The 16,088-nt window shown below is 47.0% G+C and overlaps 1 protein-coding gene across 2 annotated transcripts in view; it reads right to left on the reverse strand.

Annotated features, from left to right (window-relative positions):
• LRP8 (LDL receptor related protein 8) overlaps positions 1-16,088 on the reverse strand; it is a 178,359-nt gene that overhangs the window by 63,793 nt on the left and 98,478 nt on the right. For both annotated transcript variants that reach the window (XM_064516218.1, XM_064516217.1), the window contains exon 3: positions 7,404-7,526. In XM_064516218.1, the coding sequence (XP_064372288.1) occupies positions 7,404-7,526 (123 nt within the window). The remainder of the gene's footprint in view (positions 1-7,403; positions 7,527-16,088) is intronic.

Genomic DNA, 16,088 nt, shown 5'->3' on the forward strand with positions numbered 1-16,088 from the left:
ACAGGTACTTTCTACTGGTTTCCCTATTGGACTAGAACCTCTAGAAATGCGACTTATGGGGTATCAACACCAACCACCTTCCCTTAAAGGAAAAATGCTTTTTTTTTTTGAGCAGGTATTACTTAAAACGTTTTACCACTGTGGAATTAGAGTATAATCATTACGTACCCTGAATTAATTTATATACATAGTAAGTAAGATGCTGAAACCACCACAGCAATGCGGCCATCAAAAATGATGCAATTCACTGCCTAAGTGCCACCCCTCAGGCGGGTATTCACAGGCATAAACAGCTGAGTTTTGAGTTCCCTCAATTCCCTTTGATGTAAAAGGATAATTTTACGCTTCAAGGAAAGGAACGGGATGCAGGAAAAACCGGATTTTTTTCCTGACCTTGTCAAAGACTTCTTGTGTTCGTCCCTGTGCTCTTCCGTCCCTTGGGATACCGAGGTCAACTTTGGGTTACTCACCACGGACACACTTGGAGGCACTCAGAGAAATTACAGTGATTAAGGAACAAGAGGCACTTGTGAAGAAAGTATAAACTGGCTGAGATAAGAAGATTAAATCAGGAGTAAAGGTACATTTACAAGCACTTCAAGAGTTATACATGCTTAGGATGAAAAGGACTTTCAAAAATCTGTTACAAGTCACTGCCAGGAGCAATGTGATGAAAATAAAAGGAAGTATTTAGGATGCATATACAAAAGCATTTAGGAGTACTACCTGCACACACTGAATGAAAAACCAGAGCTGGGGGAAAACATCACTCGGGAAATACAGACTGAAGAGCGCAAGAGCAAACACAGAGCAGGCAACAAGCCAGAACCCATGGGGAGCTCCCGGTCTCCCACCAGGCCACAGCAGGTCTTCTCCATCTCCAAGCCCAGCCTCGTCACGAAGCATTACATGATGCACCCGTTCGTTCTCGTAAAAAACCCTTTACTGTGCTACTTAGCTAGCAGATACAAAGACATAAAATCAAATTATTTTCTAAATTATATTTTTGATATGGTTTCTGACTGGCAGAGGCTGGTGAATGATGTAAAAACTTTATCCTCATTACAGAATTACATAATTTCCAATTATTTGACAAAATAATCCGAACTGAGGTACAACATATGAGGAAAGGCTGAAAGAACTGGGTTTGTTCAGTCTTAAGAGAAGGCTAAAGGAAGATTTTATTACTGCCTTCAACTGCAAAATGGGGAAGGACTAAAGAAGATGGAGCCAGACATAGGGACAGGATGCGAGGTGACAGACACAAGCTCCAACAAGAGACGTTCGGGCTAGATGCAAGGCATTTTTTCCTCACTAATGAGGGTGGTCAAACACCAGGACAGGGGCCCAGAGTGGCTGTGGGACCTCCACCCTTGGAGTTAGTCAAAGCTTGACTTGATAAGGCCCTCAGCAACCTCATCTAGGTGGACCCATTCTGAGCAGTTGTGTAACCAGACAACCTCCAGCGGTGCCTTCTACGACTCCACGGAAAAAAACACCCCGTAGCGTTCTCCTGCTATTCTGCCTCAGTAGATGTGATCACCGGGACAAACCAAAGCTCTTACCGTTAGCACCGCAACCCCAGCGTGGGCACCTGGAAAACCAGGCTGCCGCCTTCCCGCCTGCTCATGAGGACTCCCTAGCTCCAGAAACGCTCCCCGGCTCCGCGCCTTGCGCCGCATCCGTCTTACAGACCTGGCAGAAATCTGGGCTCTTGGCCTTGGCCGCGAAATGCGGCCACGCTCCATATGGCCCACGGCTCTGCTGGGGGACACCGCAGGGACACCGGAGCCACAGCATTTCGGCTTGGCAATAGCTGCTTAGCGCAGTGGGAGCCTTGTAAGACTCGCTGTAAAAATGAACACCTGTGCACCCGATGTTAACATCGCCCTGCGCAATTCCCTGAACGGGCCGGAACAAACTCATCCGGCGGCGGTGAGGGAGCAGGAGGGTCTTTATTTATGTATTCCACTGCACTGACAGTCCCTGTGTCCCTATATACCACAATATACACAAACAGATCTGCTTTTAATTGCTACTCTTACTTAAAAAAATCTCTATTACTGCCTGAGGTCCTAAAAGCTGATAGCTGACTCTGCCTGGCTGATTTGGCCTAGTTTTCTTTCCTTTTTTTCCTCCCGCTACGTGAAGTTCAGTGGCCGCGGGTGCGTGAAGCCCCGCGTGAGACGTTCCATCGCTCTCCTCCAGCAGAAACGCTCCCTGCGCAGGGGACAGTCTATTAAGGTGCCTTCCATGAAAGCCCGGTAATGTCACCGAGCTCCGTCAGCCACGCAGGAGATGGGGATCGCAGGCGAGTGACGCAGAGGCAACGTCCTTTGGGGTGAGCGGGGAGCTAGGGCAGAAGTGTGCGTTTGGGGATGAGCAATACCAACATTTACAGAATTTTTGCTTTTGTGCAACTTAATAGAAAGGCAAGACAGAAGTAATAATCATTATAAGAGACCAGTGTACATAAGAGAAGCACCCAAAGTGCCTAGGACCACAGAAAAAACCCATTAAAAATAAAACCGTCAAGATCGGATACATCTCCCTGAGTGACTAGTGACATGTACTTAGAAATAAAAGCACTACATGAACCGGTGCTGTATTTCAAACCAACATTCAGAGTTTTATTTTATATTCCATTTCCATTTAAAAATCTATTTCCAGGACTGCCGCTTATTAAACCTGCCCTATTAAATCATCCCTCTATTACATGCAGTATGAATTCAGATCCCCCCTTCTCTTTTTCTTCCTCATGACACCCGACTATACTTTTCTGTATAATAATTTCTGCTCTTAACGAGGAGAGTGTCACACATCTGATAAGGAATAAGAAGTGGTGAGTTTATGCTGCCTGCATTCCTCCATCTCATTATATATACAATGTCCTAAGGCAAGGGTTTGCCAGCTCAGATTTTCACTTGCTCTATCCCCTTTAATTTGTGTTCCCACCAGCGCTGTTACTGTTTGTTAGTATTTGTTTTTATTCTTCTCTAGAGATTTTTTTTTTAAGTTACTGATTAAATTATCAAAATACTTCAGAGGGAAATTTAAAATATCTTTCTTATAAAAAAGCAGAATGATTCAGCGCTGAAACAGCGCTAGGTGGGTAGCATTCATTCTCATAGAGGTCTTGGAGAAAAAGCTCAAGGAGAAAAATGACTTCCCTTCCCCCTCTCGGCTTTGGGAAGCCAGATTGGAAAATCGTGAGGGATCTTTTCACATGCATAAGCAAAGCCCCCGCGTAACGGCGACGGCTGCGGCACTGCTCGCGGGCGAGCACCGAGCCAGCCCGCAGGGACGAGGGGCAGCTCTGGGGCTCCGGCCGGGACAGGCTCTCCAGCGGAGATCCCACGCAGGCCGTCTAACGGCTCGTGGGGAGCTCCGTGCGTGCTAACGACCTGCCACGGTGGCGGTGACATCCATTCTCGTTCCTGAGCATCCTCCAGCGACGGCTTTTTGCACCCGCACAGCCAAGCGGTGCGTCTTCCCCTTCCCCACCAGCAGCACCAGCTCACCACGGCTAAATGCTATTTCTCTGTTCCATCTCACCCACCATCCATTTCCTTTCCTCTAAGTACGTTCCTCCAAATAACCTTCCTTCTCTAATACTACGTTCCTTCTCCTCCTCCTCCCTCCGCCAGCCTCAATCCGTGCAGCTTCCTACGCTGGGAGTTCTGCCCCTTCTGCCCTTTGCTTGGCCATCCCAACTTCCAAGTTAGCGTGGTTCGGCTTCTCCTGATTTAGGGGGGCCTTCTGCTTCGATACGAAAGGAAAAAGCAAAACAAACCACCCCCACAGCTCACAGTAGCCCTAATAATGGCTTCAGAGAGAAGAGATCCAGCCCACAAGATGCCCCCTGAACAGAGCGGCTCATAGAAAAGGGACACGCACTTCTTTGAAACCTCAGTATAAATGAAATGAGACAAAATAAATTCAGCAGCCAGATAATAGCACTGAAAAATGGACAGATGGCAGAACACGGAGATTTAGTGGTGATGCTTGCACGTTGCATGAATAATTCACTTGGACAAACCTATGGATGCGAGAGTATGTTTAGGTTAAGGATCTAGCTTCAAGAAAAGATGAAGAAATATAAGCAGTTTCTTATCTGTAATAATCCATTTCAAACCAAAAGCCTGAAAAAAAATCTCCAAAAATCAGCCTGTGCTAGAAATTAATCGGCCTTTGACCAGCATCAAAAAGCTGCTACAGGGAGAAGCCCCGCAGACCCCATCATCCTAGAGTTCAATGGGACTCGTAAGAGACATCCTTACAGCTGCCACCCCCGGAGCCAATATTCAGTGGCTTAAAGGAAAGGAAGTTTAAAAAAGAAAAAAAAGAAAAAGAAAAAATATGCACAGACAGCAGAAAAGGCCTGGACATCACAGGTCCAACAGAAGTCAGGCCAGCCGTAACGTCATCTCCTCTATCCAACGTGAGACAGGGCGCACTGTCCTAAAACCTGGGGATGGGTAACATCCTTAGAGGGGACGCTATTAGGTACAAAACTGAGCAATTTCAGCGATCTGGGAAACGGAAAAAGCCAGTAGCAAAGTACTATTTTGGTTTTGAAGGGTTTTACATGAAAATAAGGAACACAAACTGTTATCTTTAACCAAGCATCAGAAAGAGGGACATAACATCCCCAACAACCAATCAGAAAGCACAAAATATATTAAAAAAAGCATTACAAAAAGCATTCGGAGAATAAAAAGCCACTTAGCAGTTGGCTCGATGCTGAGAGGAGCTCCACTGCTTTGATCACATTCGGAGCTGGAATTGCTCCTAAAACGCAGTCAGCGCCATTAGTGCTTTTAACCTCCCTGGCTCGCGTGGGCTATGGACAATGTCCCAACGTTGCATTAATCGAGGAATAACCCCGGAAGCTGGCAGAGGTGCTGGTAATTACGTGGCCTGTCAGCAAGCAGCTGATTTTATAAAGCAGTTTCATCTTGCCAGAGGTGAGAAATCTCCATTTCCCAACCGGCCTGTTCCCTAGGGAAATGCCGCAGTGCAGACTCCAACGGGCCGTGCTGCGTTTCTAAACGGGGAAATGAGACAATCACAGGGGCCTGCAGGCATTTCTCAACCACGGGGAGAAAGTTCAGCCTTGCTTCCATCAAGGAGTAGGAAAATCGGACCGGAGGGAGGGACCGTACAGGACTAAACTCTTCCAGACTGTCCGAGTACACGTCTTGCCTCTCACTAGATTTTCTGTTTGTCATTACAGCCTTCTCCTTGCCCTTGAATGGCATTTACACAAAGGACTAGACCTTGTAAGTTAAGGGTACAAATTAAAAGCAAAGCGGAACACTCCAGTTTTTTCTTTAATAGCCCACCAGGTTTATAACCGCACTTCTGTCTTGAGCAATGGCGCTAGAAAGCTCTGCAAACACATGTGAATTAATCCCACGACTGGCGCAGCGCTTCGGCGCTATCGGGTTGATTCTGTCTGATTACAAAGCAGATCTGATCAGCCTTTACGATGACATACACTTTCACTGGGATAGAAAACATTGGGAAAGAAAGTCCTTCCCATGCAAATAAAAAGCCTAATAGCTACCAGCAGTCCTAAGATTAAAACTACTTGGTCTTCATCTGATTAAGCGTGAACCTCAGATCTGAATAATCCTATAAAGCGAGTATGGTTCCAAAATTCTACTTTCAGATGTTTTTAAGGTTGGAAGGCAAGTTTTTAACTGGTACACACAGAAACATTGGCTTCGCTTGTGAGCTAGCCACGAGTCAGGCATAAGCTTGTGTCAAGTATCCTATGAACTTTGAGACACAGGTTCGTGCTACTTAAGCATAAAGGCCAATTTCCCTAGAGTGAGAACATGAGTGGGGGAAAAATGGAAGGTGAAATGGCTAGAAAAGGAAAGGCAGGCGATCAAGGGAAATCATCAGGGATCTTAGAGCTGCATGCTCCAAACACAGGCTGTCCTGTGGCCTCTGACAAGACAGTCACAGAGGGACAGAGACTGCGGCGAACGGAGCTGCTTAGTTATTCAGCCCCCATCCAGTGACAAACAGGGACTGGAAGCAGCATTAATAAGATGCCTTTTGACTAAGGAGGATGGAGGGTGAAAGACCAACATGTACAGTACATAAATATGCTAATGTAGTACCGAAATAATTTTTTCTGTAGTCTGTGTATGGCTGTAGAAACTATTCCATTCATTTCCTGCAAGAGAGAAGTGCATTCGTCTTTCTTAATTAAGGAGCAAGGTAGAACGCACTACTAGGCTTAAAAAGAAAAGGAAAGTCCCTTATGCGCCGCATTCTGGTGAAATCTGATAAAATACTTCTGCCAACACTGCTGCTGACCCGCAGGAACGTATCTGTGAAGTACATGATCAGAAATTCAATAGAATGGCTTGTATTAGTTCTCCATTTACCCAAGAACAGACCTGCACCCTTAAGGAAGCGCACATACAGAAGTCAGCGTGTTAGCTAGTGTTTTAATTAAAATATTCCTGGGATTCCCTTGAGCTCCACATCAGACACACCTTCACCGTTCCAGAACAATGGGAAGCGGATGCACCTCCTCAAAGAGTGGAAAAAATCCCAAGGTAAAATGCACTGAATAAACACCAAGCAAGTCCTTCTGCTTCCTGAATCAAGCGTTTTAAAAAAGTGTTACCTGCAGTGAACATCTGTTACGTTTACTCTCTGCTTTAGCTTTTTACGTTGCTGATCTTGCACCTTTCCCCTTTTCTTCATTTGTTCCACAAGGCCAATAAATAAATAAATAAAATCATTGAGCAATGCTCTAACATTGCAAAGTTCCACCATAATGACAGAAATGCTCTGAGCAGCAACGAGGACTTTCAAGATGCTACCATGCAAAGCGCTGCAAATCCAGGTTTGCAACAGGCCTGATCCCAGGTGCACAGATTTCATGGTGCTTGATTCAGACCTTAGATGATTCACAGTGCAGCCTTGTAGACTAGTAAACATATATTCCAGCAAGCAATGGTGCACCTTGGGGGTAAGGGACTACATAATAGCTTCTGATCCATACATCTGCTTTGGCATGCCTGGCTCTTATGAGTGCTCTCTTCAGTGAGAACCAAGGACCATGAACCTTCGTGCACCACTGCTGAGCATGACCCCTACAACCAGATAAGCACTCATCTGTAACAGAGCTAGAGATGTTTTTAACTCTGCTACAGACTGGATAGTGCTGCCTATATCATAATCTGCAAAACAGATACATTTGAAAGTTTGGAAACCATTTGATTTGAATGACATAAACCTTTTCTGTCTTCAATTTCTGCTATTATAGAAGCAAAAGCTGAAGGATCATCCTGCATGTGTGGGAAACACACCCCTGATTTCCTAACAGCCTAGGCTTCAATAGGAAAACCCGCCTGAGACGCACGCTCTGTACTCACTGCATGCTGCTTCTGATTCATCCGACCCGTCAGGACACTCTTCCTCACCGTCACATTTCCACCTGGCGGGGATGCAGTGGCCATTGTCACAAGTGAAATCAGACTCAGCACAAGTTTTCTTTGCTGCAAGAAGAAGAAGAAAAAAAATGGATGTGAATACAAACAGGGCAGAAGACCTTCACGGCGTCCAACCCCACTAACAAATGCACAATATCAATTGCCCATATCCAGAGAATTCATTTCACATCTGACATCACGACAGAGTCAAACAGGTATTGAAGATGGCTGTTTCTTCTTTCTAAAACATCCCCTCCCCCCCCAGTTATTTAAAACAAATCCACTCTTTTATGTCTTACGCTGGCAGTCAAAAAAAGAGGGAAGTTCTGCATCAAAATAAATATCTAGGGCTTTTACTACAAAAAAGTTGCTACGTATATGGAGCTGAAAGCATGCTGCATGATTTACAGGCATGTAAGATAAACTAGTCTCTGCCTTGGAGTACTATAATATAAGTAATAATGTTTTTATCTACGTAATATATTCATGGCTTCTCTAGTAAATCTATCAGCACGGTAGATGGTCACCAAGCACTCCTCCAAACACTAAAAATCACTTAATTAAATTTTAACTACTCCAAGCTCTTTGCTTTCCTGGCATTAATCTAGGGCCTGGAAAAGATGCAAGATTGATGAACTCAAGCAACTAACTGGTCTATTCCTCTGTGTTGGCGGTACGGCACAACCAGTGCCCTGTAACACAAATCAGCATGTTTCCACTACAGCAGAGAGATGCCAACTCCGCAGGCAGCCCATTCGGTCCCGAGCCTCAGTTTCCACAGGGTTAACAGCCACTGCCATTTGCCATGGCGTCTGTAGTCATCTTCAGAGTGCAAGACTATAATGAACCAGTAGCTACCTGCGCTAGTAGTTAATTTATATAGGAATTCGCAGCATGGAGATTTGTTTCTTCCCTGCAAAGCTGCTCACAGCCTAATAGGATCAGAGGAAAACTCAGGTTGGAAAGGACCTCAGGAAGTCACCTAGTCCAGCCTCCTGCTCAAAGCAGGTCAGCAATGAGGTCAGACCAGGCTACTCAGAGCTTCATCCTGGTCTTAAAAACCTCCAAGGCTAGATACTGTCCAGCCTCCCTGGGCAAGCTGCTCGGATGCTGTCCTCACGGCGAGGTTGGAGCTCGACAGCTATTTCCCACTGTAAGCAACGCACACACATCATGGCCACCTCAACACTCCTTCCAGCAAACGTTTTTAAAGATTAAGCATAACAAATCAGCCTCCCCGCTTTGATGTTCCTTTTCTTACATGAGCTCCTGACTGTCAGACAGGGAGCTGTGTGAAATGTAGGTCACGTGCAGAAAACAAGGGCACGATTGTGTGAGGTACGGGAGAGATTTACGTGTCAGAAATCAAGCATTTATTTTCTAATGCACAAAACATGCAGCTTCCCTTAACAGGCATCCAAAAAGAAAATGCTGCAAGACATCACTAAGCCCATGTACAGCCTCTCTGGACATATTCCATGAAGCGAACGTACATTTACTCCCCTTCCTTTGTTAAGTGAGCCGGGCTCTGAATAAAATGGATGATTGCCCTTCAGTCTTACAGAACCAGACAGAATAAACTAATACAGAAAGAAAATGTACAGACTATGAGTTTTACACAAGACTAATCGTGTTAAGCATCCAGTCTGATCATCTAAAAACACTGCACGCTGTTTACTGGACGGAGCAGACCTGCTTCAGACCCTCTCGGGTGAGAAGCCCCACACTTGAGGAACCAGCTCTCATGAGTCACTTCTGCAAACGGAGACCAGACTGTCACCTGCAGCAGTTTAAGTCAGCAGTGCTGGAGCAATTGCAAAGCGTGGCCTAGAGACCACCCGTGGCCTGCAGAGGTCTGCAGGACATGGCCCAGAAACGTCCCCCACGGAGCTGCGATGCCATGGGTCAGCAGCAGCAGACTACCAAAGCAAGGTGAAACGCAGCACGCTGCGATTCGTGATCCTAGCAGGCTGCATCTCTCTATCCGAGATTCAGCAGATTTAATCTGATGTATTTAACGCAAGTTTAAGCACGGATCTCTGACGGGACCCCGATGAGACGTGCCTGTACGAGCAAAACCAGCGTGCTCCTCCACTTGCTGTGGAGCTGGCTAGGTAAGACGTCCATGCCTGCTATTGGGGGAAGGCTGTGAAGTCTGCAAAAGAAACAAGCCTGTCCTTGTCCAAAAAGCAGAAGCTAATATAATACTAGAGACGTACATAACTTATTTTTTAAGCACATTTAGTTTTACGTTAGCTCTCTCAATGCCATAACGTCTTGTTTTTCATAAGAAAAGTCCTCTCCTTCGACCCATTCCCACGAGATCCACACAGCAACAGGGCTCTTTCCCCACCTCGAATCAAACCGCCCTTTTTCCCGTCCACGCAGCGCTGGATCGCTGCTATTTCCAGGCCGTGGGAGGGAGCGTGCACACGTGCGGGGTCACCGCCAGCACGGAGGGCGGCCGGGGCCCCGCCAGCAGCAGATGGTGCCGCCGATTGCTTTGTTCCCCCGACGCCGCGCAATTAATAGAGTGCCGGGATCCGCAAAAAGAGGGCGAGAGGCAGCACCGGGCGTCAGCTGCAAGGCGTTAACGCGCTCCTCCGGTGCGGCCTCCCTCTTTGCGGGTCATGGGGGCCTTCCTGCGATTGTGATATTTACTTTTACTATTTCTTATTTTTTTACTGTTTCTGCTTTTTGCTATTAATTTTATACATTATATTTTGTTATTATTCATTTATTATTACTATTACTCTCCAACAAACTAGGCACAGAGCTCTACAGATTGCCGTCATTAAAATAAACTCTGCTCTGTGTTGCAAACTGCAGCCCAGGTTACTAAAACCGAGAGGAGACTGAAACGTCGGCTCATTTCTCGCCCCTAACGCCAGGCTGGTATCACTGCTTTCAAGCAGATTCACCTTCTGGCACTCGACTGCTGCCTCTCCCGGCTCACAACACAGGCAGAGAGCAGTTAATTAAAATATCTGCTCTCTATTTTTCTCTTCCTTTCTCTTTTTCAAGTCAGATAAGCCTTTTCTATTAATCTCCCATGTTACGCACCTTTCTTCTATCAATCCTGTATTAAAAATTCATTGGGGTTCACACCATAAGCTGTCAGTGGTGTGTTAAAATGCAAAATAAAGACACGCGTCCCTTCCGGACAAGGGGGAGCACACAGGTTCATGTTACGGTTTCACTGGGCTCTCTCAGGAATAGCCAAGCAAATCTAATTGCTCCCTCGAGATGGGTCTCCTTGGCCGCGGGCAGCTCTGCCGGCCCGGCCCTTGCAAGCGAGTGTGGCGGTGAACGGAGAGGGCCACCGACGCCTGCAAGGAGCCTTTCATCTTCTCCTGCTCCAGAGAGCAGCACTGAAAGAGCTGGGATTTCTTTCGGCTCTGGCTTGGCTTGTCCTAGGTACCTGCTTTTCCTTTGCCGTGTCTGCGGCTGGGCAGCTACGCCAGGAAGCCCAGCACAGGAGCTAAGACGGGTGCTGCCGGGAGCTCAGCCCCAAGGTAAGTCCTGGTTTGGGCATCTTTCCAAAGAAAAGCTCAGAGGAACTCGTTTCCCTTTCTCTCCTCCCATGAAGAAAGTCAAGAGGCAAAATGAAGGTCTCAACTTCAAAGTAATCAACTACGAACAAAAAATACCCCAATACATGCAACAACTTTACTCCCTTCCCTTGACTTTGTTTTACTTCTTGCTGCAGCTCTAGAGGTTTTACGGGGCAGGAGCATCTTCACGCTTACCCTGTACAAGGTACCAGGCCCCCTGGGATTTAATTCCCGATTCATGCCTCTTGCTTATTCTCACTTTGCATGTCTGTAATACTACGCGATAGGCCACACTACAGTATTTTCATTCTTTGCTCCTCTTAATTTTCCCAAGCCAACACCAGCTGAAGAGCAGTGAACATATTTCTCCTCTGTCATCGACAGTTTGTGAGCAAAATTCTGGTTGTTTAATAGCCATGGTGATGTAAAAGCACATAAAGGCTATTTTTCTGATTGCAACTTGCCTGTAAGAGGACAGTTAATAAATCTTTTTTTTTTCTAAGAGAATGAAGTCTTGCCTAGTAATAACTCAAAACACAGAATTTTTAGATTAAGGGTTTAAGGGTTTCGTTCAGACTCTGGTGGCACATTCAAACAGAAGAGCAGGCTAATAACAGCCTGGACGCTAAGGCAAGGAAAGGTAGGCTTATTGCAGAAGGAAGAAGGCAAATAGGGAGTAAAAAAAACGGCAGCAACCAGCCAGCCCTCTTATGGGAAATAGTTGCACTCAACCTGAAATTCATAAAATCGAAATTCGTAAAACAGGATTCTTGCAGATCTCAGTGGATTCCCCCCAGCAGGGAGCAGGATTCAGCCAAGCAGAGCCACGTCCTCGGCCCCGCGAGCTGCTGCGCTTCCCAAGGGACCGAGGGGGCCAGGGTCCTTATTTGGCACCCAGGAGATGGCCCCGACTGACAGCAGGCAGCTCCAGGGGGTAACACGTCAACCCCCAACCACAACCGCAGCCACCACGACATTGCGGGTGACATTCCCAAATAAAAGCTTCCAGTAATACAAGAAAATAATGTGTTTTATTATTTTTTAATTCTGAAGTAGGATCACAGTGAGCTTTAGAGACGCTCCTGAGTTCAGAAAGCTGTCGGGGCCGCGGTGCTCCCTGCAATCCCGCAGTCCTGAGCCCACACACTTTGGCCAGGTCACACACCCAAAGGACAGCGTACTCCTTTTGAGATGACTGAAAATCCTAACCGCCATCCCACCGCCCCGACCACTCTTAACCTCTGCTGCGGGGTAACATCACACTGAGTTTGCAGTGCAGGACGACACCCGGCCCCAGGCGCCCAAGCCCTCGGCACCTGCAAGCCCCAAACAATAAAATAAGCCTTCTTCCCCCAACCTGTCCAACCAAATATACAAGTTGGCCTAATGAATGCATAATCTGCGCCTACAAACGGTGCTTCACCAGCAATAAAAGTGGAAATTCAAATGTTCATTAGCAATCCCAGAAGAGCATCCAAAGGCACGACGACCACCCGGCCCGGCTTGCCCCTGCGAAGCACGCGACTTGTGCGTGCGAGGGGACAGCCCCGTGCGGGCTGCACGGGGAGCCTCGCAGCCGGGAGCAGCCCGGCGGAGCACCCGAGCGCGGCTTCGTCCCCCAGGAACCAGCTCCACGTTCCTCTGGGCAAGAGGCCCCACCACCATCTGCTCCCGCAGTTTTTCCGTGAGCTTTGGGTGGCACCTACATGCACGTCATTTCACGCTGAAGGCCGTTCGCGCGTTCCCCAAAAGGCGCTTGACTCTGTTCTGTCTTGCTGCTTCTGGGAATTAAACCTCAGGGGCCATATTGCATCCCGATGAAATGCCGCTGAAGTCCGTGAATAATTTTGGCCTTGGAGCTCTCCGTGCAAAATTGGACGCAGATGTCGGTATGGCATCCTATGGCGTCGTCTTTGTTTTTAATGTAGGTTTTACATCCCGTGCCCTAAGTCAGAGTTACGTGCCTCCAGCAGGCACTAATAAATGTGGTCACCAACAGAACTAGGAAAATGTTCCCCAACAGAAATATGAAAGCTGGGAAAAACTTCCCAGACTCAAACTCCGGAGTGAACACAAGCGCTGGCCTCTCTTCATCCAGGCTGGTACTGTCCTGCGATCCCTGGTGCTCAAAAACTCTTGATACACCCAAATTATTAATGGCTCTCATTCTGAAGGAGGTTCAGCAATTAAAGCCCTGATGAAAAAAGCCGGGCTGCCTGAGGACATGTACTACAGGCTACTTCTGCTAAGAACTAGATGAAGGCAGAAAAGTTCATTGAATGAAGTCGACAGAACAGTTTCAGCTCCCACCTACAACCATGCACAGACCTTTGTCATACAGGTACCAGTGCAATGGGCTCCCTATACAAATAGCCATTATTTAAGGTTTCTGTCCAATTTGTTTTTTTAATGGATCATTCATTTTTCAACAGTGCTGACATACTCTGCAAGACTAGTTGACAGGATGGCAAAGAACACCCCCAAAGCCTGAAGCGCCGACATTTCTTACCAGGGTTATGCTGTCGCGTTGCAAGCCTGTAACGCTGCAGTTTACAGGGGAGACGCTATGTCGCAGCAGTAGCCTTGCACAGCTCGGACACATCACTGCCTTCTCAGTGCCTGAATCTATCACACATCCTGCAAGGTGACAGTACACCAAAGCAAATTTCAGCTGAATTTCGTGCTAAGTTTGCTGAAACTCCAGGTTGAGAGAGGAAGGAAAATCCAGGAGTCCCAAACGCTGTGCAGACTCGCGCTTGCTGCGGATCCCCGTCCGCGCGCCCACGGTGCCGGCCAGCTGCCCCCAGCACTAGCACTGGCAGGTTGGACGGTTTGCAAGAGTCAAGGAGTCGGCCCGGTGCCCTCACCACCTGCCTCGTCCCGCACTGCCACGATACGCTGTCTTAAAACCCACGCAAGGCGTTTTCTGGCAACCTTCAACCCGTGCATTTGCCACGTCCACGCTAGCGTTTGCCCTCCCAGCGCTGCTCGTGTGCTTCCCCCCCCGGTCATTCAGGTGACCTGGGTTGGGGCAGCCGGGAAGGAGCAGCAATTTCGCTACCTACCTTTGCCACGGAAAGCAGAGCAGTGGGAGATGACGCACTGGGGTGCCCAAAGATTACAGGCAAAGCCACTTGCACTGCAACTCAGCTTTAAAACAGACGTAAGAAAAATACATCCCGCCTAAGGGCTGTTTCTCAGAGCTTGGCCCGGGCCCAGGTTGCATGCTGTTACTACAACTGCCTGGAAATGCAGTAATCTGATATTTGCACCTGCAAGCTCTGCATTTGTAAGTGCAATACAACACGTCTACAACATCCCTACGAACGAGCACTATACATCGCCCAGAACACGTGTTCATTTCTAATAGCTCAGACCTGTAAAATAAATAATCCAGATCAAATGACACACTGAAAACCCAGCAGGATTCAAATCTCACAATCCGTAACAATCCAAGAAAAAACAAGCAGAGGCTCTTCAAGAGTCAGGACCAACAACCTGACAAATCCACTCAAAGACTCAATCCTCTCAGTAGCAAAACGATCCCTCCTGTTTGCAGGAAACGAGGAGAAATGACAATAGGAGAGTAACGGATTTGCAATAACTGAGAAAATATTACTGGTCTCGTGCCCAACTTGGCGTGCGTGGCCAGCAGGGAAATGCAACGCTGCTCTGCCCTCCTGACGAGGGAATTACGGGCGTAGCAGCACACCTGATCGTGCCGCTTTGCAGCCAACAGCAGGGGAAATAAAGCAGTTACTTTGGTTCTGCTGCATTTGTTTTCTTTATTAGAAGCTAGACCACATTTTATGACACTTCCATGCGTGATCCAGTTACTTAAAATTGAATCAATGTTTGTGCCTTCTCTCCTCTCCCTACTCTAATCAATAAGTTGCGAAGTGAAAGATGTAAGAAATATTCTGCACAGTTAAAACAAACACTGAGGTCTACTTTTCTGGAAGACTAAAAATACAAGAATTAAAATTCATAGTGCCTTCCAGGCATCTCAGGAGAATAAAGTGTCGATAGCAATGAACGGAGTAGGGATCATTTAGGATTCTTCTAAAGGCTTCATCCAGCATTTCTGGCTGCTTGCTTCGTTTTATTGTTTGTTTTGTTTTTGGCAAAGTCATGGCATATTTTGGTGTAAAACCTGTTTTCTAGGATTATAGCAAAACGTTCCTCTTTCTGAGGAACATTTCATGTTCATTGTCCTGAATTCTTCAACCACCAGAAATAGAAATGGAAAACAAAGAGTAATAATTGGTAAGTCACAGCAGAAAAATTAATGTGAAAAAAGTAGCTATATCGTAACATACATTACTGGAGGGCATTCCTATGGCATACCAAGAGGAATGGTGCAGGAACCCAAACTGAGTTAAGTGGGCAGCAATGCAGCAAGAACATCCAAGATGGTAAAAAATGTAGGCCCTGATTCTTAATGATGTTTAGACACTTCAGTGCACTGATGTCCATAGACACCCCTGGTCCACGGACCTGTGAAGGTACCTTTCTCCACAGCTCTGTGCTACCTGCTAGCTGAAGAAGACACAAATTGCATCTGCGACTCCGGATGACTAATTTGCCAGAAATCTTGCTTTTTCAGACCACTGAACCAGAGCTCTGGGAATTGTAAGGGATCGCACACAAAAGCATTTTGAAACACGTCTCCGAAGCCAGCATCGTTTCAGACCGAACAGCAGGTTCATCCTCGACTCCAAGTCTGTTGCAGCGGAACGGTGCCAAACAGCCGTCTATTAGCACACTGCCAGGAACCGCGAGCGGACGGGCTCCGGCGCGACGTTAAGTGAAGTGGTCAGGTTAAGAGTCAGGCATCGGTCATGCGGCTCCTCCACTCGAGCACAACCCTCTTCACCAATCATCGTGTGCTGTCAAATCCTTTTGTACGCTGCAATATGAAATACTCGTACCCTGGGGATGCGAAATGAATAGGCACAACATGGAAATTATGATGCATGCCACAATCTTCTTTAACCTATTAACAGCTATGACCAAGTTCACTTATTCTGGGCTCTCTAATCATCAAGGCAAGAAGACATCAACAGCGACTGCG

The sequence above is a fragment of the Dromaius novaehollandiae genome, chromosome 8 (assembly GCF_036370855.1).
Source record: "Dromaius novaehollandiae isolate bDroNov1 chromosome 8, bDroNov1.hap1, whole genome shotgun sequence".
Classification (NCBI taxonomy): Eukaryota; Metazoa; Chordata; class Aves; order Casuariiformes; family Dromaiidae; genus Dromaius; species Dromaius novaehollandiae.